The 25,912-nt window shown below is 40.1% G+C and overlaps 3 protein-coding genes across 3 annotated transcripts; 2 read left to right on the forward strand and 1 right to left on the reverse strand.

The window, feature by feature from the left end:
- Positions 1 to 1,981: 1,981 nt before the first annotated feature.
- On the forward strand, positions 1,982 to 6,119 carry LOC131264840 (uncharacterized). The gene is made up of 5 exons (XM_058267110.1): positions 1,982 to 2,132; positions 3,219 to 3,290; positions 3,525 to 3,606; positions 3,724 to 4,295; positions 6,082 to 6,119. Exons 1-5 carry the CDS (start codon positions 1,982 to 1,984, stop codon positions 6,117 to 6,119), a joined length of 915 nt encoding a protein of 304 aa, XP_058123093.1.
- A 373-nt stretch (positions 6,120 to 6,492) lies between these two features.
- LOC131264851 (uncharacterized) lies at positions 6,493 to 7,226 on the forward strand. Its single transcript, XM_058267121.1, has 3 exons — positions 6,493 to 6,531; positions 6,612 to 6,744; positions 6,949 to 7,226. The coding sequence occupies exons 1-3, from the start codon at positions 6,493 to 6,495 to the stop codon at positions 7,224 to 7,226; spliced, it is 450 nt and encodes a 149-aa protein (XP_058123104.1).
- Positions 7,227 to 7,378: 152 nt separating this feature from the next.
- Positions 7,379 to 8,974, reverse strand: LOC131264862 (uncharacterized). Its single transcript, XM_058267132.1, has 4 exons — positions 8,611 to 8,974; positions 7,592 to 7,632; positions 7,460 to 7,537; positions 7,379 to 7,387 (listed from the first exon to the last, which is right to left on the reverse strand). The coding sequence occupies exons 1-4, from the start codon at positions 8,972 to 8,974 to the stop codon at positions 7,379 to 7,381; spliced, it is 492 nt and encodes a 163-aa protein (XP_058123115.1).
- Positions 8,975 to 25,912: the final 16,938 nt, after the last annotated feature.

Here is a 25,912-nt window from a genome sequence, read left to right on the forward strand (position 1 = left end):
TTTTCGGTATTATTTAGTGATCTTTATCGATAAGAGTGAAGAAATTGTGCGTGGGCTTGCTTTGCGGTTCATATTTGACCCAAAATTGGAAGTTGTAGTGGTGTTTACATCGCTACTCTTCCGCATGGAGAGGTAGTGCTGCTGGTGGCGTCCGATCCGATCTCGAGGAATTCATCGGTGGAAAACGAAAAAAGATGAGTATTTTATCATGATAAAGCATTAGTTATTTTGATTATCGATGCTATGTGTTTTATATCTCTTTTTATTTGCAGAAGCTGTTTCGTGTGGAGTTTGTTTTGGCTGCCGCTTGACCGATGTTGGTCCGACGGCGTACCTCGGAAGCGCGTTAAATTTGGCCGGATCACATATCCAGTGCTATATTGTATGTGTAGTGATATTAAGTGAATTTTAATATTAAGAACAGTGTAAATTAGTGTCGAAAATTAATGAAAAAGAAAATAAATATATGTTGTTAAAAATGAATGGCGCTGGCGGACTTATCAATGCATGATGACCATCACTATAAAGGGTACTCGGGGCCGCCATTACTGACCCATCCCAACTGGCGGATTTTATCTTGTTAACATATTGTTATCATGATGTTAGTTAATTTTTTTGATGGATAACAAGACAAAGTGTTGCACCGAAAAAGGGGGTGGGGTGCAACATTCAATCGGTTATTTTGTGGTGGTGTTAGTGTCAAACAGGGGTTTATGAAGGTGTGCGTGTTATTTCACCATATTGGCATGCACACATTTATATAATGCGTTTCGGATATCAAATGAGAAACCAGTGTTGTGTTCTGCGCAATCCGTCGACGCGGAAATTTCTATTCTTTATTAAATTTGGACTCTTCTTCTACACTCTCCTCTCCCGGAACACTAAGGGACGCTTCTTCCTCCGGCGTTATTTCTGTTGAACGAAACAAACAAAGGAAATGAATTAACGAATCGCTGTTTTAACGGTCATGATGTTGCTCTATCACACTGTTTACTTACCGATTCCAAGATCCTTCCAAACGATCAAACTTCTAATCCGTTTTACGGACCGATCGTCTATGAGCTGATGCCGTCACGGACTTGTTGATGGATGCGTTATTTCTCCTTTAAGTTTCCCATTGGGCACCATGAACTTTGGAAAAACACTTTACACTTTTCAACACGACTGTTCTGGCGCTAGATGTTTTGAAGACTGAAAACTTCACCACGTCGCGATTGACAGTCGGTGCGTGATGGCATTCATACAAACGCCCTTTTTTATTCTGTACATGATTGACCGACATAAAGTGCACCAACACACACACGGGTTACTGTGCAGTATTGGAATGCTACACGATCGGTTCCGCTATTGCAATGTGTCAGCCTGAAAGGGAAGATGTGAAAGGGCAGATGTGACTTCCCCCCTAGCACATCGGTTCATCATTAGAACGAGTAGGAAGACAAGGAGTGCAAGAGAAAGCTGACAGTTCTGGACTCGCGGGGGTAGGAATCTGTGGAAACGGGGCAATGTTGCATGTCGCAGTCAGTTGGGCGGGCTACTGAAGACCGCCGCACTACACTTTTCACGCGATGCTACACATTTCTGCCGCTAGGGGCACCAGCCCAGGTGGCAGAGGGGTACTCAAGTAACTCATAATTTTGTGTCACGTATACGTCTCACCCGTCTCCGACCGTCTCCGACCGTCTCTGCCCCAGACTTTCGGACCCCGGCGGCAAAATCAGCATGCTTTCTCATTCTGGCGGTACCAATTGTCAATTGGACAGAACGAGAAAGCATGCTGATTTTGCCACTAGGGCGCGGTGTGTCTACTCGTGTATATACACGAGTCTCTTCATCGCAAATGTGTAAGTGCCTGTGTTGATTGACTGTTTTGGCGGGAAGCACGTGAGTACGACTTTGTTTTCAAAACCAGTTTGTTTTCGATCGGATACTAATCTGTTTTTTCTGAGCCTTGTTTTTTGCAGATTTTACGTAAGCAATAATGGATAGAAGCCGCAAACGTGCTGTGGAGAAGCGAGCAGACGAATTACTGAAGGAGTTAAACGAGAAAATAGACGTCGAATGGGAATCCGGAAACTTTACAGAGCAGCTTCGCCTACCTCCGGGAGTATCAACGTTCCGATGGCCACTTGGTAAGTTAATTTTTTATAGTGCCAGTGAACTGACCTAGCAGAGGAAAACAGTAGTGAAATATTTTAAAAGAAACTAGGTGAATAAGCGCGGTTACAGGGGCCCATGTTGATGTAAACATTTGCTTTAAAATTTTAAATTTAACTTACTTAACTTAAAAATTTTTAATCTACTAGATTAATCCAGTAAAGTTGTGGTAGATTCAGTAAATTAGAGCTTCAGTACAGTTAGAAGATTGAACTTGCATCGAACTGTGAGAGGATTATCGAAACCCCGGTTTTTGTTTATAATTTTGTTTATAATAATGTAACACTCAACGGACCGAACAAAGTCCCAATGATTATCTAAAACTACAACAAAAACTAAAACTAGTGTAGACGCAAGTGAACAAACTTATAAAAATTCGGGTCCATTGTTAGGTGACACTCAAAGGTATTAGCGTTATCACAGAAATTGAAAGCGAAGTAACCTCTATTAAAAGTATTACTCATAACGGTCATTTGAGCAAACTGACCATAACGCGTACTATTGGAGGTAAATCTTAGAAAATCCGTATTACGAAGCCGTTTACAAGGTGCGTTAAAGTTAAATACTTCTAGTAGGTTTGAGGCAATCTCACCCAGAATCAGATTACCCACAAACATTGCCTGTGCTATCAGTCGACGTTTTTTGAGTATTTGCAGTCCAAGAAGCAGGCAACGCGAGTTATACGAAGGGTATGAATTTCGCCAAGGTCGCCATCGTATTGCCATCCTCGTGATCCTTTTCCGGATGATTCCAATTCCATCGTGCGAATATTCAAAGTGCGTGAACCAAATTACACAATTGAATTCAAGAGTAGAGCGAACTAAGCTAACATATAATGTTTCGAGACTCATTAGGTCATCAAACTCTTTGGCGTTGCTAATGGCAAATCCCGTTTCCAGTTTAAAACCGTTTCGAAGGTTTCTATCGAGCAGGTTTCCTCAGGTGAACAGTGCATGCTGTAGAAATCGTTCCATCTTTCCATACCTATGGCCAAAATTGAACTTTTTCACTATCATTCAACAAAAACGATTTCTAATTTCCTTTATTTATTTTTATTTTAGATGATGAGGATGATTCGAACTCGCACCAGATGGTAACGGACGCTGTAAATATTGTACAAAGTGTAAGTACTGGTAATGGTGGTAGTTTAAACGGTGGTGGTAATAGAATAGTTCAGTAAGATAATGTAGGAGCTAGCGAAGGGAAAAGTGATAGGGAAAATAACAACCAAGCTAGAGTAGATAGCAATCATGAAGATGCAAGCGATGTTTACTGGGACAAAAAATATCACTTCCTCAATAACTTTGCTAGTTTCGAGGAAGCGTTAAGACATTTTTTAACTATTTCTTGCTTGTCCCGTGAACTAGCTAGCCTGCTCCTGGTGATGTGCTGGAAATTTCTTAAATTGAAATTTCCACGCGATTCACGAACATTCCTCCAAACTCCCACCAACGTCGGAAAGCAGTTAGCACCGATTGTTGGTGGAAACTTGTGGTATCAAGGGGTGGAGACGGTTCTAAGAAACTATTTTAGAGATATCATCCCGCAAGTATCACATTTTACCATCCAAGTGTCAGTCGACGGGCTTCCACTTTTTAAGAGCTCGGCTACTCAATTTTGGCCAGTTCTTATAAAAGTGGAAGAATTGCCAGACGCTCCGGTTATGCCCGTAGCTATTTTCTGCGGGCAAACAAAACCGGAGAGTGTCGAACAGTATTTGCGGCCGTTTGTTCAGGAAATGAACATTCTTATGGAAAGAGGCTTGAAATTCGGCGATAAAGAAGTACATTTATCTATAAGTGCATTTATCGCCGATTCTCCAGCACGGTCATACATAAAATCAGTGATGGGATTTTCTGCTAAGCATGGTTGCACAAAGGGTACCATCCTAGGAGTACACATCAAACCGGAAAATAAAGTTATCTTTGACTCCGTGCATGCCGAATTGCGTACGGACGCTGGCTTTCGGGCTAGAGAAGAAAAGGGCCACCATAAGGGAATACGGACACCTCTTGAAGATTTGCAAAATGTAGATATGATAGTCAATTTTCCAATTAGCGACCGTCTCCATCTGATTGATCTGGGAGTTAGCCGCAAAATTCTCAAAGGGTTGCTTAACAACACCTTTGAGCATTTTGGTCGGTGGTCCTCCCAACAGAAGAAAGACGTGCCTTTGTACATTTCGAATACACTGCTTCCTTCTGAGGTGAACCGACCATTTCGGTCCCTCGATCATGTCCCACTTTGGAAAGGAACCGAATATAGGTCCTTTCTGCATTATATCAGTGTTGTGGTCTACAGAGATTTTATGTATTTGGATGCATATAATCACTACTTGCTCTACTTTAGCGCTGTGACGATATTTTCATCATCGGCACATAAAAGCTATTGGCCATTGGCGGGAAGACTCCTTACAAAATTTGTTAAGGAGTTTAAGACCCACTATAGTCGATCCCATTTGACAAGCAATGTCCACAATCTCCATCACGTGCATGGAGACGTTGTGGTACATGGACCGCTTGATAATTTTTCAGCGTATTGCTTTGAGAACCATTTACAACACCCCAAACGCTGTGTGAAATCGGGAGCGAGATGTTTGGAGCAAGTGGCAATACGAACGCATCTATATGCATCAATTCATACTGCCGCTTGCCAGCCACCAAAGTTTCCTATCTTGAAGGCGAAGGATGCTGGGGTGCACGTAACAGCCGATTTCGTCCTTTTGCCAAATGAGAAAGATCAATGGTTTTTGACCAGATCCAATGGCATAGTTAAGTTTTTGGAAGCGAAAAAAAAATACGCACGTCTTTTTGCTTGGAAACCAGTACACTGCTCAGACGGGGATGTATGAAATTAATACGGAGGACGAGGCTGGACCTATCCAGTTATCGTCCTCCTTTATGAAAATTTTTCAAGTTCATAAAAACACTCCGTCTCGGCGGGTGGTAGTACCCCTTTCTTCAGTACTTTGTAAATTAGTTTATGTTCCCTTACCTGCTCACTCTCTTTCCCGCTATCCTGTCGACCCTACCCTATCACCTTCTGAATTCTTTGCTTTCATTCCTTTTCTACAAACTTTTATGCCTGACTAACAAATTTTACTAACCCTTTTCATGAATTTTAAATTGCAACTACCACCTTCGTACTGGTTAATCGCTGTAGATGTACATAGCAGGATAAATGTATATAGTAGTATTTATTATAAAAATAAATTAGTAAATGTATATAGTAAAAATTAATTAGTTAATTAGTAAATGTAAATAGTAGTACTGAACTAATATTATTGAATTGAAAACTAAAATAGTTTATGGGTATAATGATGACCGTGCTGATTTCAAGTCTCTGGCGGCCGCTGCGTCTTCATGATAGGAGGGATCTAGAAGTGTATAGGATTTTTTTAATAGGGCAAACATCCACTAATAATACTAACATTTTTTTCTTTAAAATATATATCTTGTGGTGGCGGAATTAAGGTTACAATTAATCAAATTTGAATTAAATCTGTAAACAAACTAGCTCTTGGATTTGGGATACTTGGAATGGTGGAATGTTTTAAACTAATAGCATGTGTATGGTGAAGGTACTAAGTATAAGAGCCCCGCTACACGACCCGCAAACTCAAAAACTTTTCGGCGAGAAGAGGGGAACAACCGAGAAGTTTACGTCAAAAACTTTTCAACTCCGTGAGCTGAAAACTGCACCCGCGAAGTTTTTGCCAGCTAACCGAAAACTCAAATGCGTCAGAAGAAGAAGACGAAAAAGAAATAAATGTAAACATAACAAATCTCAAAAACAAAATAAACGAACATATGGTGATAACTTTACGGGTTTCTTTTGTAGTTACGGTAATATTTTGTCATTTTATAGCTATAATTTTTAATTTGAGATTTATTTCCCTGTGATGAAACTTTTTTTTCATTTCAGAGACTTTGACCTCCTCGGTCATTCGTCTCTGCCTGTGATGAAACTAAATTACATTTCCGTTGGATTTTAAGGTTACTAGGCAGGTTTTTTTTTTCGGCAATGTGGCACCCGGTGCAAATGCATAAGGGGATTATGTGATGGATGCTGGATAACAACAAAGGGCTCCCGAGATAAAGGGTTTGGCAAACCGGAGAGCGGGAAGTCACTCGAATGATAAGCGGCACCACGTAAGGATCAAGTGGGAAAGAAGCACAACAAATAACCGCGAAATACTAAAAAAGTAAAGTGACTTTCGTGCTCAAACTGTGTGTGCGATTGTATTTTTTTTATTGTTAATATATGTGGTTTTGAATTCTCCAGCTAATTTCATCTAAAAATATTCATCCGGAATTCGCTGGTAAACAAGGCAAGATGAGCGGAACCGAATCAAAGAGATTGTACGCGCGTCAGGTGAGAACGGACATTTTTTATGAAAAATATGAACGGTTAGTGTAAGATTACGGTTCTTACATATATATTATTTATTTTAGGACGTAGAACAAAGCTTCCGCTTGATATCGGCAGTGGAGAAACGGCCGGTCGTTTATAATAAAAAACTAAAACATTATAAAAATAAGGTATCGCAGAACGACGCTTGGTCAAGCATCGCTGTGGAGGTCCGAGGTGAGGACCTCGCTCTGCACTCCCTCAATCCTTCTGCTCCTCCTGCTAATCCGACTCCAACATCACCTCCTGATAGCTATGACGACCACTGCTACATGTTCCCAATAGATCCCCCCCAGTCCCTTTCCGATAATCTCTCTCCTTGTCCTGGACCATCAAACCGTTTATCTTCCTTACCTTCAAGCTTTCCTTCCACGTCCTTAGACGATACACCTTCACCTTCCATTCCTGCCCGAACCCCCGCAAACCCTCAAAGAAAACGGCGAAGGATCAATGAGGGTAGTGAAGTGAGCGAGGTCCTCAAAGAGCTAATGGAGGCGACCGTGGCCAACGCAAACTCGCCGGAAAACACTTCCGGTCGCTGGGTCGCTGAATTCCTCAGACGATTCACGCCTGAGGAACAACAGGAGGTGACGTCGAGGATTCAGCGAGCCATGCTGGAGGCCGAGGACGATGTGAAGGCCAAAAGGCAAGCGATGTGATTGTTATGTGTATTGTGTTTAATGTTATAAATGTTGTTTACCTCTAATTCCTACGTTGTGTTTTTTTTAATTGTAAACGTGTTCTTCTGCTGATGATGATGATAATAAAATAAAATGAATGTTGAAATTAAATGAACTGAAACAATTGATTGTTAGGCTATCTTATTGAAAGAAAACCAAATTTCAACACATTTTATCTCTATATAATTTTTAGCTGAAAATAATATATTTACCTTCACATATGACCGTAGAGCTTTAGTAAGGCAGGAGCAAGTTTCCTTGACTATGTTGCTTATAGAGGAACGAGACACCTACAATAAAAAAAGAATGTTGAATTTTGTTTTGATCAAACGCGGTTAACTCACCTGAAACAAATACTGCAAACTACCCAACTGGCGAATTTTGTCTCGTTATCATATCGTTACCATCTCGTTTGTTAATTTTCGATCTCCATAACGAGACAAAGTGTTGCACCAAAAAAGGGGGTGGGGTGCAACATTCAATCGGTTATTTTGTGGTGGTGTTAGTGCCAAACAGAGGTTACGAATGTGTGCGTGCTATTTCACCATAATGGCACGCACACAACTATAGAATCCATTTCGGATGTCAAATGATACGGAGAACACGGTGTTGTATTCTGCTCGAGCCGCCAACGCGGAAATTTTTATTTTTCGTCGAATTCCTCCGCTTCTTCTACATTCTGCTCTCCCAAGGGCGGCTTCTTCCTCCGGTGTTATTTCTGTTGAACGAAACAAACCAAGGAATAGAATTAGTGAATCGCTATTATAAATGGTTATGATTTTGCACTACCACTTTGTTTACTTACCGATTCTAAGATCCGGCCAACGCATTCGTGGACGTTCGAACTCCCCATCCGTTTCCCGGACCAGATCGCACATGAGCTGACACTGTTCCCGACTTGTTGATGGATCCTATTAGTTTCCGTTTAGACGCCATGAACATTTAAAATTCAACACACTCTTGAAGGAACAACACTTTACACTTTTTCACTCGACTGTTCTAGCGCTGGATGTTTCGAAGACTGAAAACTTCATCGCGTCGCGATTGACAGTTGGTGCGTGATGGCATTCATACAGACGACCTTTTTTATTCTCTACATGATTGACCGACATAAAGTGCACCAACACACATTCGGGTTGCTGTGCAGTGTGGGAATGCTACACGATCGGCTCCGCTATTGTAATGTGTCAGACTGAAAGGGAAGATGTGAAAGGGCAGATGTGACTTCTCCCCTAGCACACCGATTCATCATTAGAACGAGAAGGAAGACAAAGTGTGCAAGAGAAAGCTGACAGTTCTGGACTCGCGGGGGTAGGAATCTGTGGAAACGGGGCAATGTTGCATGTCGCCGTCAGTTGGGTACTGAATGTTTCTCCAGTTGCCAAGTAGCGCAGCGTTATAAGCAACCGTTCTTGGGCTGTTATGGAGTCGCGCATATTTGTGTTCATTCTATTTATTTCTGGGCGTATCATGTCAAGGAGAACATCAAAATCTTCCTTCTTCATGCGAAGAAAGTTAATCATGGTTTCATTTGCTTGCTCTGCTACAATATTGTCAAGCAAACGGTTGCCATCTTCTTGCCGCCGGAAAAAAATTGGACGCATCCACCACCTACGCACAATACGCATGTTGCGTTGCCAGTTGCGTTGTTGAGAGTTTTGGGTACTTAACTCGATGACCCTGGATAGGGTTGTTAGCCACTCTTCACTCATCAACAGATTATCCATATTTAACTTATTGTGTTAACTGAAGATGATATCTTGTTTGCTTCGAAGGCAGCTTTTTGAGCTAACTGATAACAAAAACAAAAACAGCAGAGACTGACACATGCATAGACTGTCAGAAACTTTTCGCTTGCATTGACTGGCGACAGCATTGGTACCACAAAACGCGGCTACACGAACCGAAAAGATTTTGACGTAAACTTATACGGTTTTTGAGTTCTCGGTTGGAGTTTGCGGTTCGTGTAGCGGCCCGGTAATACGTAAATGTTGATGATGATGTTAATTAAAAAAAACGGAAGTGAATAGTCCTGAGCATCGCGCGCGTTGGCGTGGTATTAGATGTATTTTCTAACACCCGCTCGTATAAATTTGATTTCAATCGTTCGGCTCAGAGCTATGCATGGGTATGTGGAGGGCATCATCAACATTTACTTACTAATAATAACCTGTAAATAAACTAACTCTTGGATTTGGGAGGAATGTTTCGAACTATATGGTGGAGGTTTTAAGTTTCATAAATAAATGTTGATGATGATTTGTTTTGTTGATGATGATGTTAATTTAAAAAAAACGGAAGTGAATAGCCCTGAGCATCGCGCGCGTTAGCGTGGTATTAGATGTATTTTCTAACACCCGCTCGTATAAATTTGATTTCAATCGTTCGGCTCAGAGCTATGCATGGGTATGTGGAGGGCATCATCAACATTTACTTACCAATAAAACTAAAAAAAACTATTTTAATTTCGAATGCTTAAAATGAATTAAAAAAGTATAAGTCAAATTCGATAATTTTTATAATTCCATCTAACTATTTACATAACAATGTGTATTCTTTATCATTATAATAACTAACTTAACTTTCTAACTCTTAACTATTTTACAATTATTTGTTTTTCATTGTTTGAATTCTCAGACAATACAGGTTCGCCCACTCGGTAAACTATCCTAACCTGCTCGAATTCTGTTCACACTTGGTGGTTGCACGTGGAATGCTTTCCAACGGTAACGCTGGAATCTGGTAATATCGCACTTTCGCTATTCAATTATTATAATAAAAAACTAACTCCGTACCCTTCCTATAAAGTTGAGAAACGCAAAGAACCACTTACACTAACATTTGTTTTACTCCTTTTTTTCGGTTGTACGTTTGGTGGAGCCTTGAACGTATGGCGTTTTCATACTCTTACTCCCTTGCAGCAAGTGGTTCTTTGCGTTTCTCAACTTTTTCATAATCAGTGCCTTGACCGCGGCCTCATGCGTGCCCTCGCCTCCAACACTTTGCAGCAATTTGCGAATGTTTCCGAACATGCAAAAGGGCACTTTACCTTTTGCACCTTTTGCAGAGTATCCGGACCACGAACACTGCGTTGCCAACTTTGGGTCAATCATAAGATGGTACGCAAGATTCATGCGGTACTCCGAACGTACCTCGCGCGGATCAATCTTGGAAGCCAACCAAGCCAAGACTGCCGAGAAATACTCTTCATCGAACAGTTTGGCGTTGTAGGCTTCCAACATTTCCCCGCTCGAAATGCGTTCAAAGTTGAAGGCTAACGATCTGGAGGTTGAAGGTCCAGGTGAAGCCTGCGCAACCACCAAATCGTCAACCTTCGCATAAATCATGCGCACCATCCTCTGAGTTGTATAAATTCCTTTGGAATTTGCTAACGCCACATTATGCAACGCAGTGCAGTGGCCCGGACAAGGAATCGTCGTGCTAAAAAAGAAAACAAAACAATAATCAACAATATATTTTCTGTTGTAGTTTTTAACATACCTCTTTCGCTTATCCCCAGGCTTTATTATTATTATTATTGCAATCCATTTCTACAAAAACACAACTATTTCAATTTTATCTTCACTTTCATTGTTTGTATTGCTTACCTAGTCCGGATGATTGTTCGATTTGTTGTAATTGATTGATCGTTGACACATTGATTTTCAAATTTGGCTGTAAATCTGATTATCACGCTAATAAAATGTTAACTGTGTGAAAATACTTTAAAAACATGTGTTTTTTTTACATTTCGTAAGTATCGATTTTGAACGAATTGTATTGACATACTGCAGTTCATTGTTGACAGTAGTGTTGGCAGAATCGGGACTCGGAATGAGGGAGAATTCAAAGAGAGATTTAAAAAGAAATATTTTAAACAAACAAATATTTTTATGTTTTAACCACTTGCATTACAAACATCTTCTCATTAGGCAGTACCAACATTTATGAAGCTCTCGAAATCATCAAATCCCACCAATGAACAGTGTTTCGTTGTGAAATTTAATTTTCAATAAAAACAGTGGGTTTGTTTATGATTGACATCATTTTTGACGATTGCTATCATTTTTGAAAGCCTCTTACCGGTTTCTATTCTATGCAAATTGGCTCAACCTGCAGCCAAACACAACCAAAATAAGCGTGGTAGCCAACGTGTTGAACAACTGCTCAGATGAAATTGTATGTATGGGCCGAGGTGGGCTGACGGCTCATACACAAATGAGAAGATTTTTTTGCGCTGAGGAGATTTTGAGCGAAACCGTTTGAAATGTCTAGAGGGTTGGATGTGAAAGCAGACAATTTGAACATGCTTGCGAATAAATTGTCAACTCGTTTTTCCAGTTGAAAAACATACAGTTGCGAGGCTCGGTGTGGTATTCAGGTGATCCTCACAACTATCTGTTTTTCAACAAAAGAAACAAACTCTAGGCAAACACCCACTAGTCAATTTAGCCGTTACCATATAAGTTATCTCACCCCCGAACCCTCTTGGCCCATACTTCGGTCTTTGCACACAAGTTGTCGAGTATGCTATCTCTTTTTAGCGTGTAGCTCATCATCGTCTGTCCCGCTCATCTGTATAAATCAACGTTCTGTTGGATCCAACCCGGGTGGTATAAACATAACTTCCCGTGTCTGGACACAACGATTCAAAAATTTGTCTGTGTTAGTGTAACCGTGTGTGGAAAGAAGGTCAGTGAAAAAATGACAAGTTCGAGAAGCCGCAGTCGCAGGTAGATTATTAAAGTTAGTGCGTCGCAGGCTCGCTGTTTCGCACTGCCTCCGCGAATATTGCGGTGCACCCATTTTTTAAAACGAATATGGACTGTTTCGTCCTCCAACCGCTCTTCCAGGCAATTCATCGCCTAGAAGCTCTCCAACGTTGAAAATGAGGTAACCACTGGCTTTGAATCACTAGCAGTTACGGATGAACTGGCGTTATGGATTGCCATGAGTTTATCCATCATTTCGGTAAGCTTATCCATTTTTTCATGTAGCTCTTCAACCTTCGTAGTAACAATGTCCGATTGTACTGTTAGCTGCGCCATGCTTCTGCGTATCGAAAGAAATTCTTTTGCAAAGTCTGGCACCGGATTATTCGGAATGATCTCTTTTTTTAGTGAAGCCATCTGAAATTTGGGTATGTATAATTGTAAACATTACATTGTATTATTTTTAATGGTTAACTTATGCAAAGTGAGGAAATCTTACCTTTCTTCAGTATGAGCTAAAAACTGTACGTAAGCAAATTGCGATTGCGTTATAAATAAATAAAAAATCGATGGAATTTTAATTTTGACATTCGTGTTTTGTGGCGCCAACCGAAAAAAAATATCTATCACTACTACATACATAAATTCCATGGTCCTCCCCAACACATGCATAGATCTGGGCTGCACGTTCTCACTAGCACACGCTCATAACCCCGTGGCTCAAACTCCTCAAAACTGCTCAAAACTCCTCAATTTTGTATGGGCAAAATCGAGGTGACACAAAATTAGGAGTAAGCATGCAAGTTTTTGCCTAGTGGGCACAGACTGACGGATGACAGGTGAAGGTTGACATATGACGGATTGGGATTCGGATTCGAAGATTCGAATCCCAGACCAGATTTGATTCGAAAGATCACTAGTATCTAGCTGTATCGCGCGTATTTTACCCACAGTATTAGCACAGCACTGGTAGAATGCAGTCGCAGTACGTGCGGAGCGAGGTCATATGATATGATGTCAGCCGTTGCTCTCAGCGATTATTTTCTTCTTGTTGGGTGGCACACCAGACCGCGAAAGGGCGTTGCAGAGTCTCGATACCGATGCTTCCGTCTGAAAATAACAAACTATACACGTTAGGCCATTGCTAGCTCCAGCAAATACCGTTCCTACTTCCAATATAAAATGGGTTTTTTCGATGCGGTAAGACATCAGAAAAAAATAATCCAAAAGCAGAAGAATATTATATTTGAGAATTATATTTATTTTAAAAATACAATCTCAATTGTTCACTGCACTCCAAACAATTTTTTTTAACAGTTTATTAAGGGTTAAACGAATTGTTGTGAAAACAACGGTCCGATAGGGCCAGTTCAAATTGAACTGGTTGGAGCCGTCAACAGATGGCAGTAGTCGTGGTGAAGGGCCGCGTCCGTTAGCTGGTCCAGATCCGTAGGGTCTATTATCCGGAAGAAAGAGACGACCAGCTGACGGACGCGGCTGATAAAAATGATAAACGGGCTCCAGCCGGGACAATGGCCTTTTTTGTCGGTTCAGAACGGAGAAAGCAAGCACATGTAAATTTTTTAACACCGCTCATTTTCGCTTGAAATAAAATAAATTAGAGTAGAGGAGAAGTGTTTAAAAAACGTGTGAGCGAAAGAAAGTAGGAATCGACCGAAAACTGTTGCAGGACGCAACACGAATGGTTACGAGAGGAAAATACGATCGCTCACTACCTTTTTTGGATTAACGACAGGTCGTTTACCCGTATCAGCTGGTATCGGCTATTGCCGATATTAACGACCTGTGCTTATCCAGGCGGTGGAATGAGAGCGAACGATTCTCGCTCCTTCTTCCTTACCATACTCGTTTCATCTACCGGTAAATGCGACTGGCCGATTGCCATAGGATCGTTTGGGACCGATCAAGCAGCAGTATCTATCGATTGCGTAACAGCTCTTTATGCAAATAGAGAGTAACAAATAATTATAAGAGATAACGATGAAAGTAAGAGATGCTGCCTATGGTTGACAAAAAAAATGTTCTTGATGGTGGCCTAACGCCAAACTCAATACGCTGAAAAAAGATAACATGACGATCAACCAAAGGGACACGAAAGAGCACAGCATATGACAAATTAATCGTCCTAAGCCGAAGGGCCGAAGTGCGGCCATCAACCTCAGGAGGCCGTTAATCGATGAGGGTAATTATAAAGAAATGTCAATCATTTGGTGCAAGTTAGCGAGGAAGTTGCAATTTTGGAACGGTCCGTGGTTTCATTATTTGTGTTTTTGTTTCGGTTATCGGTTGATTTGTGTTTTGTTTGTGCAACCATCTCATTTTGCAGGTAAGAAGTTAGTACGTAGTTATTATTAATACTAGCTGATTAACCCGATTCCATCCGGGTAGAAATAAATTCCAAACGGAAGAGTGTTTGCATTCAGTATAAGTTTTCAGTTTAACAATCTTAAATTTTGCTATTTGCTGAAAATTTTGGTACCACCTTTAGTCGACGAAACCATGGCAATAAACATTTTGCATACATTACCTAACTATGCTTCCAGCTTAGTGCAAGCATTTAAAATTAATCTTTTTAAGCAAGTATGAGAAAAACTGTTCCTAAACCACAGTTGGAGCCGGACAACAGATAATTGACGATTATATAAGAGCCATTCTACCATCAACCCGCGATATTTACGGTGTCAAATAGTGTATTTTTTTTAAATCCGTCGCATCTGTCGTATGGTGGATGTCATCATAAATTTTTAGATATTTTCTATAGTTCAAGTGACAGAAAGTTGTAGCTTATAATTATGTTTGATTGAATTGATTTTGTGTAATTGAGATTATTTCCTACGTAGGAGAGATGAGATTGAGCACACAAACTGTGACCATTCGATTTAGTGACCCCAAATTGTTCGAAAATAATACCCATATTGCATTGTAACCATTGTTGAGCCAGGGGGTACGATGGTAGTCCCCCTTACCCCTTCCGCCAAATGGATAAAATATTATCACAATATGGCTACATGTTGAAATAGTATCTGTACCAAATGTTGTAAAAATCCATTCCATAATTGTTGAATTATTATTATTTTTCATCTCTTTAAGATATAGTTATTGTGAAGGGGGAAAGGGAAGGAGGGCATTAGAAAAAAAAAATAGCTACACTCCAGCCAAGTTCGGCACAGATACACTTAGTAGATTTTACGCTGCATACGTGTGATAAGAATTAACGTTTTTAGTTTTGAGCATTGCTATTTTAAACAGTTTTCTTGCATTCACCTTCCCGGATGTCGCAAAAATTGAATCGGACAGAGATAAAAGACAGGAGATCAGTAATGAAAGAGTGTGCCAGCAACACCAGCATATTTCGCTCCCAGATTATGACTGTGCGTTGGCGATCTCGTTCTGGCCCACTTGAACAGATAGCGTGCTGGTCTCCTTCAGCAGCTCTCCCGAGAGAGCGCTGTGTGACATTGAGAGATCGCATGTTGTGTTCTCTCGCAGCAGTGCTGTAGAACGAGAGCACTTCTTCAGTACTCATAGCAAACGTTAAAACAGATTGCAGCCTCACTCTTACTCCTTGATAATTGGTACTCGGACATCGCGATCTTGTTCACTGCAAAGCAAAACGAGTTGCGCCAGATCCTGCAGTAACAGGCAGTGGATTTCTACTCCTTCCTTAAGTACACTCCGACTCAACTAACTTAATGACAATTTTCATATAAAAGAATAAATCCTGTTTTCTCTGTTCATGTAATACGTAAAAGTATAAAATAAATTAAATAAAAAATTAATTTTCAAAACAACAGTTTTTCCTTAAACGTACTAAAAAATAAAAAAAATGTAAGTTAAATGACATATGTATTTATGTATCAGTTTTTTGTTTTTGTCATTATTCGCATAGCATCGTAGATGGCGATCGAACTGAGAGCAATCTCGATGCAATGCGAATAATGATCAAAACGAAAAACTGATACATAAATACATATGTCATTTAACTTACATTATTTTTTATTTTTTAGTACGTTTAAGGAAAAACTGTTGTTTTGAAAATTTATTTTTTCATTTAATTTATTTTACGGAAGAGGATTAGGGTAAAGGGAGTCTGGGTTAAGATTGAACATTATGAGTGACGCCATTCGATTTAGAAACCATAAAGACTGCGAAATTGATACCCATATTGCATTTTAACCATTTTTAAGGTAGGGGGTAGTATGGGAGCCCCCCTTTCCCCTTCTCCTAGAAAGACAAAATTTTAACCCATGCTATCTCCCTACGTAAGCAGCATGTGTATCAATTTTTATGAAAATCCAATCACTAATGGTTGAGCTATAATTGTTTTTCATTAATTTTAGAGGGTAGGTGTTGGGGAGGGGTGGGGAGGAATGAGGATATCAACAAACGAAGATCAGATCATTCAACCTTGGAAAATTAACTACCTTCCTGCCAAGTTTGGTGCAAATCGGCCCGGTGGATTTTGCGTGATGCGATCACATACATATATATATATATATACAGACAACGGTGACTTTTATATATTAGATTAAATTAATTTAAAAAAAATGTGTGTTTCGTAGAAATGACCGCCGATCATTTTGATGCTGTAAAAAATAAGCTGGCTGAGAGTGGAGTGACATTGAGCAGGGTATCCCGGAAGCTACCTGCAACAACATCATTTACTAGCGAAACGAACATCTCTTTACTCCCCTCTGCTCCTAATTCGCCTGTAAACTTCGATTCGCCTGAAAACATCGATGTGGAAAATCTAGCAGGTATTCACACCACAGCACCCGCCTTTTCTGGGCCTTCTTCAAGTGCCAATTTAGAGACTGTGTTGCAGCGAGTAGATGAGGTTCTATTCGAGCAGCACAACATGTCTCTAATGGTGCAAGAGGTAGTGACATGTCTGGGCGTCGGAGTACCCAGAGTCTCGTTCCAGCTCACCCCGTTGGCAACAGAGGGGGAGTTGGACGATTTCAACAACCGACGTTGAGTTCCGAGCAAAAGTCTTAGATTTTATTAAAATCTCGTCGGGCGCAATTCATCCCAACATGTTAATGCACGATGCGATAGATTTGGTGTTTTCGAAGCACCTCTTTGCGTCGTGTAGCTGGACGGGAGAGGGTAGAGGAGGGCCGAAAATTGCGATTCGTACCCGTGAAAATGTGGTGGCGCTATTTCGGGATCTGGGGGCTACCGATGCTGGCCACTTCCCAGATCGGTTGGTGACTCAGTTTTTTCAAGCTAAGCTGAAGCGTGCAAAACAGCGCCTACAGCTTCAAGGTTTGAGGAGGCCATTCAGCCGGGCCAAGTCAAAATTTTTTGCGGGCCGACAGGTAAGAAAATTGATAACTGAAATTAAATAAATTAATTGATATATTTTTGTTTATTTTATGGATTATTATGACCGTATCTTTCTTTTTTCTTTACAGGATACTTCGGATGAAGCTGGCAATAATTAAGCAAAAGAAAACATCATTTAGCAACTGCGTTTAGAAGACAACCGCGTTAATTTTTTTTACATCCATTATTCATTCATTACTTATCAGAATAGTACAACGAAACGAAGTCAGTTGTAGATGATGCGTTTCCGTGATTACGCCGGAAAACACTTATAGTTCCTCGAACTAAAAGCTTAGTTTGAATAGTGATATCTGTAAATAAATAAAAATAATGCATTTTTAAAACCTGTAGCAAATGTTTTACATTATAATTAATGTGGCATAAATAAAACAATTATGCTACAAGACACTACAATCTATATAGTTATGCTGACCTCATGATGCCAATATTATGCTGACGCCTGGAAGCATACCAACGCAGCGCACCCACGGTCAACGCAACATGATCTCCCTTCATGTTGCGCCACCTCCCGCACCAGCCGCAGTACCAGCCGCAGTACCAGCCCCAATGCTAGCTCCATCACCAGCTCCAGCATCTTCAGCATCAGAATTAAAAGTTAGTTAGTTACCGTCTTCTGAAGCAGATAGTTCTAATTCAAATAAACGTATAGGGTAACTGTACCAATAGTGGTGCACTTAGTACTGTAAATACCAACTAGGTTTAATTTATGAGTGTTGAGAACACAATATTCTACATATTTGAATGATCGATCAATTATGATCGAAACATGACTTTTCTTCCGAAAAACATCTATTTTCACCGTAAACCATACAAAATACACGAAAAAAAGCGTATTTTTGTTCCTTGTCGGTTGCTCCTATTATGGTGGTATGGTTCCTATAGTTGTGGTATCGTGTTCCTATAGTGGCGGTAGTACCAAAAACTTGAATATATTTTGACTATAACTTATTTTTGAAGCATATTTCAAACAGAACGGTAAAATACTCCTTGACCAATGCGTTGTCATTGAAAAGACTATATTGTTTTACCGAGATATGTCCAATTTTAATTCATAAACAATGCTCTGAATATTGCAGCTAAAACTATAGTACAAGCTTTATAGCGTATCCTTCGCCCGCTTTCTTTTTTCTGTCCTCTGTTTCTTCTGCTGAGCCTTCTCTCCAGTTCCGCTTTGTTTATTTTGTAGAAACAGAATAAAATCACTAAATTTACCTGATAATATTGGTCAAAAACCGGAATAAAACTAAAATATACTTGTGAAAAAATCTATGGCTACTATAGGAACAACTCTGGTTTTTGTGCCTATAGTGGCACTATGGTAAAAACTATGAAAATATAATAAAATTGTGCTAAAATGCACTAAGTTCGTATAAATCAATTATATTGGAGTATGTAAGTAGCGAAATCATATGGTTTTAAGAATTTTGTAGTGATTTATAGCCTTAAGGAAATCATGATATTCGTTATAGATTCTTAAGGAATGCAGCATGTTGGTACAACCTGTTTAGAAACTATGAATTTTTGAGCTTATATATTACGGAATGAGATGGTTCATCTTTTTAACACTCCGCAGAAGATCAAAGAACATTTCAAAGAAAGAACAAATAACTCCATTGCATATATATCTGCGTAGAGCTAAGATTTTATTCCACTACAACCACTATTGGTACTAGCTCCACTATGGGTGCACTTACCCTAATTATATATTATTGCTCTTGGTTTTCCTCATGAATCAGAGTATGCAGAAGCGGCACAAATGCAGTCGACTCTGGGGTATCAAGCGGAATACACTGCGTCCCAAAATGATAGCCTCACCTAGTTTTTTCTGTGCAGGGCGAATACCGAGCATATAAATTTTTCCAAAAAATTCACAAATATTTGTAAGTATAAAACGACTACTTTGCATAAATATTGTTGAAGAAAACGAGAGAACAATCCCTTTAGTACCAAGAAACTAAAATCAGTGGTGTCCCAAAATGATAGCCTCACTTAGGATTTTGATTAAATTATAAACAAAAATAGCATAAATGGATTCAAATATCATGATTTAATAATCAGTGGGCCCCCCATTACGATTTATTGCTTGGAAAATTCGTGATGGCATGCTCTCCGATAATTTTTCTAACGTATTTACTGACAAGGAACGCCAAGCATTTCGGATAGCAAGTTTAAGGTCCTTTAGGGCCTCGTAATGTCCCCCATCTTCATAAATCTCTTGAACTAGCCTTCCACAAACATTCTCTATAGGATTAAGGTCTGGGGAAACGGCTGGCTAAGACATTGTTTCGATACTAGATCGTGCATGGTGAGTTCTTGTTGTCTTGCTTGCGTGCACGGCAGCATTGTCTTGCTGAAAAATGAGCTGTTGAGTGTTGTGATTTTCCAGATAAGGCTTTAAATGATTGTCCAGGATGTCGATAAACATATCGCTGTTCATACGTGCTGGTATAATGGCCAATTCACTTCTACTAAGACCGCTGAACGCAGCCCAAATCATGACTGATTCACCTTCAAAATTGCGACGGTAGAAAAATCGTGCTTTCGTCTCAAATCTCGCCGGTAATGGATGTAAACATCCGATCCATCAATATTGAACATTTCTTCATCATTATAATCCACCTAACATGACTTATTAATTTGAAATTCGAACAATACTGCAAACGGACAACTTACGTTTCTCCACTGATTCTTCCATGTCATATGTTCTGTAGCAAACTTCAACCTAGCGACTTTTTGGTGAAGTTTGAGGGCAGAAACTTTCTTCATGGACTCTCTTACAATATCAGAACATTAATTCAAAGCTCGCAACACAGCATTTTTGTGCACATTCAACCAGAAATCGTTTTTTGTCCTACGGCAACCTTTGGCTGCATTGAAAGCAACTTAAAAAATCCTCCGATTATCACGCGAGGAAAGATTTTGAAGACGACCAGGAGACTTCTGAAGCCTATATTAACTGGAATCTTTTACATAATCGTTAATTACGTTTGTGAATCTATTTATTTGCACACCAATCTCATGATTTGACTTGCCATTAAAGCGATAAGCATCAATTTGACTTTTTTCTCGTTCCTAGAGTTGTTTTCTGCTTCCAATGTTCAAATTAAATTACAAATTAAAGTAAGAGAACTTAAAAATTACTTTTGGCAACTGATAACGTAGCTAGGAACTGGGTTGCTTTGTTAATTTGAATGATTTTTGAAGTGAGGCTATCATTATGGGACACTCCATTTTTTAAATTTTTGACCAAAATGTTATAATTTTTTTTTTTTCTGATAAATTAGAAGTGAAACACATTTCTTTTAGATTAAGGAATATGTTTCTGTCGTTTATTTTACCTTGCGATCATTTAAAATAGCATATGAGCGAAAAAACTGGGTGAGGCTATCATTTTGGGACGCAGTGTATATACAAGTATTGCCTTGATTTGGCATGGTCTAAATAACGACATATGCCGTGATATTTGGTTGGCATTACTTTTAAACATGAACATGTTTTTTGCAGGGAAGGGCTCATCGAAAAGAGGTTGCATGTTCATTATTTTTTTCCCATATATGCTTATCCCGGACCCATTGACAGCGTTGCAGTATTGTACAATTTCGTTTTTTTCTGATAGAAACCACCCGTTTCGATTACCCTTCTCTAAATGAAAATCTCCCATGTTTACGGAGACCTTTGATGCCTCAATTTTGAGCAGAGCGCTTCTTTGCCGCATCCTCTTTGGAGCACGAATAGAATCCAATTCATTAAGTCTATTAATTGCTTGTTCCAATAACGAACTGCCACCACGAATAAGGTTCTTCAAGTGCTGCAGCTCATTTTCAAAAGGATACGACGAGATCGATGTAAGAGGACCAAACCTTTGCACTTCTGCTTTTACATGGATGAGATTGTGAACATTACTGCTCACAAATCCTTCCCCGTCAACAGAACTGTAGTTGGAAACGAACTGTTTCAACATTTCTCCAGCTGTTTCCCAATACCTTTTGTATGCGGATGACAAAAACAGTGTTATTGCACAAAAGTACAACATGAAATGATTGTACGCCTGTACACTAATTGTGTCCTTCAAGACGACAATGCTTGCGTAATGCAAAAAGGAGCTGTATTCTGTTCCTTTGAAATATTTTAAATCATCAAGGCCACGAAACTTGCGATGAATTTCAGAAGGCAACATAACACGCCTTAAGCTATTTGATATGGCATCCAAGGTAGGATCCGACCATGCCTTGGCTCCCCATTTACCATACACCCAACCGTAAAGCATTTTACGCGTTACTGCAAGGTCCACTAAATGCAAGCGATCGGCAACGACCACCCCACACAACACGAAGTCGTATTAAGTTGAATAAATTGAATCTCATATTAGTGTCTTTCGAATCGGAATCGCATTATGCATAGACAATGTACGAGCAATGTATATTTTTTGTTGCATATGATGCCGATTAAGAATGTAATACGATTTTCTTTATGCATACGTATAGATGAACGAGCAATGTACGGCTAATGTCTATCGTAAGTCGTATATGATGCCGACTTAGAAAATATACGACTAAACATATACATTTTGAACAATGTACGGTTAGCGCCTCCACTTTTGTACGTATAGGCATTATTTTTGCATCATTTACGATTCAATCATATTGCATAGAAGTACGATTATTTCAAGTTGGTATTCGATTTACATGCATATGTGTTGTGTGGGACGTCTTGCACAATGTCAAATCGTTGAAGATCCAACAGTGGTGACCGATCCTTGGTCACGTGCATTTCATAGGCCCCTCTGCGAAAGCCGGTGTCAGTCCTGGGAGGGTTATCAACACTGCAAAATGTTAGAGTGCGCGACGTTGGATGATGGACTCCAACAATCGTGCATTTCATACACCCGTGTTTTGCATTGTGACCAACCACACCTAAGAAACATGGAAAAAATAATTATTCCGTACTTTTAAAGCTTTTGCGTATCATAGATGCTAACGAACCTTTGATGAATGCTCGCGCTGGTGAATCTGTCAGTTTTGCCAACGTGGATCGTACACCAAGCAAGACTCCTTCTTCGACGAGTTTGTTCAGCTCCGTCACTAATGGCCGAAGATATTCCTCGGCAGAATCCGGTTTACTGTTCCCACAAAATACCGCCACCGTCATTGGTGAAAGGTGTGAAAAACCATTCACACTCATCAGTATTGGCCAAAATGCTGCGCGAGTGCTGCGATGCAGAGGCAACCCATCGATAAAGAACATCAGCTCTAGCGTCGTTGTTTATTGTTGTTTATTATAAAATATTCCCCGTCCGCCGCGAAGGCTTAACGAGAGCTTCATGTTCAAACACATTGTACATACAAAACGTTATAACTTAACTTTAAGGTCGAATCCTATTCTTAAATGTGCTAATATTGATTGAAAAGTCAAAATGACTTGCTAGAGTATTGAATATTCGGATCATCGCGTTCATCGGGGCATTTGCAGCGTATTGTGTATTACTTCTTGTCTCATGGAGTAGCCTGTGATGCCTAGCTGTCAAACGGGGGACTGTGAGCTGAAGACTGTCGAGTAGGGATGGAGCGTCGATACTCCCGAGCAATAGTCCTGCAATGAAGCTTGCTTGATGATTGCGCCGACGTACTTCTAAAGATTCTAAACCTAATAGCTGGCAACGAACATTATATGGGGGTAAGGCGGTTTGATCAGGCCAATTTAGTTTCCTTACGGCATAACGTGAACATTTCCGCTGTACTGCCTCTAGTCTTGGTCGTCAAAGTCTTTAGTCATCTTAAATATAAGCATTAGGGTCCTGTTAGCACGTCCGGTTATATCCTCAAGGTGAGCTTTAAAAGTCAGTTTAGAATCTAATAATATGCCTAGGTCACGCATTAGAACGGTTCTCGCAATCACGTTAAGATGAATTGTATAGTCAAATTTTAGACTGCAGGACGAGCGCGAAAAGGACAACACATAACATTTATCCGCACAAATACGCAAGAAATTCGCATCACACCTTGAACTGAATCGCAAAACAGCTGCCCCAAGGTTTCTGCAATCGTCAAGTGACTTCACAGGCATATACAATTTTACATCGTCGGCATACAAAAGAAAACAGTTTTCCGGAAGTATTTCGCAAAGATCATTAATATATAAAAGAAATAACAGCGGTCCGAGATTGCTTCCCTGTGGGACACCAGAGCTGCTGGAGAACTGACTGGATACACACTGCCCAAACTTCACCTTATACGTCCGGTCAACAAGGTACGATCGGAGCCATTCCAGTATCGTATGCGAGAGGCCAAGTATGTACAACTTCTTCAGAAGTATATCTACGGATATGCTGTCGAAGGCGGCCTTCAGATCCGTATAAATGCAATCGACCTGCATTCCCCGATCCATGAAGCTCATACAATCTGAAACAAATTGTAATATTATAATATATCTACGCGTGAACTTCCGGCATCACGGTTGCCCTGATATATTATATATTTTCTTCTTCTCCTATTTCATATGATAATATATCTACACGTGAACTTTCGGCAACACGGTTGCCTTGATATATTTCATATTCTTCTTCACATCACTTTCTTATGATAATATGTCTACACGTGAACTTCCGGCATCACGGTTGCCTTGGCATATTATCTATCTCCTTCTAACACTTCGAATTAGCAGCCTCACTGCTGACTGTAGAATGCCCTTTACTCGTGGTGGAAGTCACTAATCACTATGCACCTGTAAGAAACCCATCCTTCCTCCTTCTCGAGACTTTGTCCCGAAATAAAACACAAGTGTGGTTTCGTTTCTTATAGATGCCTAAACTGATCGAACTGTGCCTTGGTCTATTTTTCACTATAACTTCTTTACTGTCTGTAACTCCATCCTTGAATGGGGATGGAACTGAGCCTGAGCTCAGTTCTAAACTGAGATTTCACTACATCGAGGTTTCTGCGGAACTGAGTGTCGTGAACTGAGACTTCTGCTCAACTGAGACTTGTTCTTAACTGAGACTTGTTCGATCAGTCTTTGGCCCTTTATTTATAGTACAATTTCTTCCTTAAGTTTAACATTTCTTTTTGGATTATTTCTAATGGGTTCCCACGGTTCATGTCTGAATTTCTAAGAATTTTGATAAAGAAAATAATATTGAATTTAACACATTTGTTTGTCTGAATTTTGATTGGTCGTTCATAGATTTGATATCGATTTACTGTCTGGCTAACTTCCTGTTTACTTAATTATGATTGGTTAGTTTGGTTAATATGATCCTACACGTGCCTATCATGATCGAACATGTTCGTTCGCCTAATTTGGGGTTCATTATTTTACCTGAAAGTGTGGGAATCCATACATTGTATTTGAATGCGTTTCTAAACGTTCTTTTGCCCTTGAACTAAAGATGTTGTTTATTGGCGCGATTGCATGTGCACCCGAAATCGTGAGAATTATCTCGCGGTGTCATTTTGAGACGAGTCGTATGCTCTTGAAAGCGTGGGAACACGCATTCCCAACTACGCATGCATTGCTTCTTTAACATATGGTTTACTGTGCAAAGTTATTTTGGGTTTCCGTGGTTGAATTTGTTATCGGTAAACAATATCAGGTTACAATATGCGTACCTGCCCGTTTGGCTTTGATTGTGATTACGTTGCATCTTGCCTTGCAATTGTGTTGCATGCCATATTGCATTCTACATTGTATTCTACTTAGAACTTGCTTGGAAGATTAAGTTCTGCAATGGAGCTTGAAATGTTAATTGTTTTAAGCTTATCTTAATCTGCACTTTTGGTAATTGCGCCTGCGTGTATGCTTGGTACAGCACAAAATCGTACTAAATTAGTAGATGTTGAGCGTTTTGGCATAAACCCGTGTTGTTGCGGACTGATGTAGTGCAGGGACGAATTAAGAAGGGAATCGTGGATAATGAGCTCCAATACCTTAGTGACGCCACATAAGGAAGTGACACCTCGATAATTTTTAGCCAGATTTTTATCGCCTTTTTTGTAAACGGGGACCATCCAGGAAGTCTTCCATATTCGTGGTACCGCACCTTCACAAAGCGACCTCTCAAACAGGTTAACCAGGAGCGGAGTCAACGCTTCACCGCATTTTTTCAGGACGACCGATGGTATGCCGTCTGGACCGGGATTATAGCTCGGCTTTAAGTTGTTGAGTGCTTTGCTCATGGAATGGCCGTCGAAATGAATGCGTTGAAGGTTGACAACGTCTTGACGTACACTATTGGCCGCGCGATTGATGGCTGCATTGTCGGTAATACTTGGACAAAACACATCCCTAAATCTAGCGGCGAAAACCTCGCAGATCTCTTTTTCCGAAGATCCCACCAGGCCGTTGTATTCAATCGACGACGGCTTGACTGGATTCTTGCGACGGGCGTTAGCATAACTCCAGAAGGCCTTCGGGTTGTTACGCAGGCTGCTTTGGGTCCTTGAGATGTAAGCGTCGTAAAGCAGCCTGTTGTATGTGCTATAAGCTCTGAGTAGCAGCTTAGCGGATAGTTCATTACTAGCGGAAGGATAGCGGTTTCTTTTTTTTAATGCAGTTTTCTTGCGCCTTTTCAGAGACTTGAGCTCGGCG

This window comes from Anopheles coustani, chromosome 3 (assembly GCF_943734705.1).
Source record: "Anopheles coustani chromosome 3, idAnoCousDA_361_x.2, whole genome shotgun sequence".
Lineage (NCBI taxonomy): Eukaryota > Metazoa > Arthropoda > Insecta > Diptera > Culicidae > Anopheles > Anopheles coustani.

Coding starts and splice junctions, on each gene's coding strand:
- LOC131264851 (XM_058267121.1), top strand. CDS start 6,493: ATGAGCGGAACCGAATCAAAGAGATTGTACGCGCGTCAG. Junction 6,532..6,611: donor AGAGATTGTACGCGCGTCAG/GTGAGAACGGAC, acceptor TATTTATTTTAG/GACGTAGAACAAAGCTTCCG. Junction 6,745..6,948: donor CATCGCTGTGGAGGTCCGAG/GTGAGGACCTCG, acceptor CCACGTCCTTAG/ACGATACACCTTCACCTTCC.
- LOC131264862 (XM_058267132.1), bottom strand. CDS start 8,974: ATGGATAATCTGTTGATGAGTGAAGAGTGGCTAACAACCCTATCCAGG. Junction 7,633..8,610: donor GGCAACTGGAGAAACATTCA/GTACCCAACTGA, acceptor TATGATAACGAG/ACAAAATTCGCCAGTTGGGT. Junction 7,538..7,591: donor GTTTGCAGTATTTGTTTCAG/GTGAGTTAACCG, acceptor TTTTTATTGTAG/GTGTCTCGTTCCTCTATAAG.
- LOC131264840 (XM_058267110.1), top strand. CDS start 1,982: ATGGATAGAAGCCGCAAACGTGCTGTGGAGAAGCGAGCAGACGAATTA. Junction 2,133..3,218: donor AACGTTCCGATGGCCACTTG/GTAAGTTAATTT, acceptor TTTTTATTTTAG/ATGATGAGGATGATTCGAAC. Junction 4,296..6,081: donor CAACACCTTTGAGCATTTTG/GTCGGTGGTCCT, acceptor TTTTCATTTCAG/AGACTTTGACCTCCTCGGTC.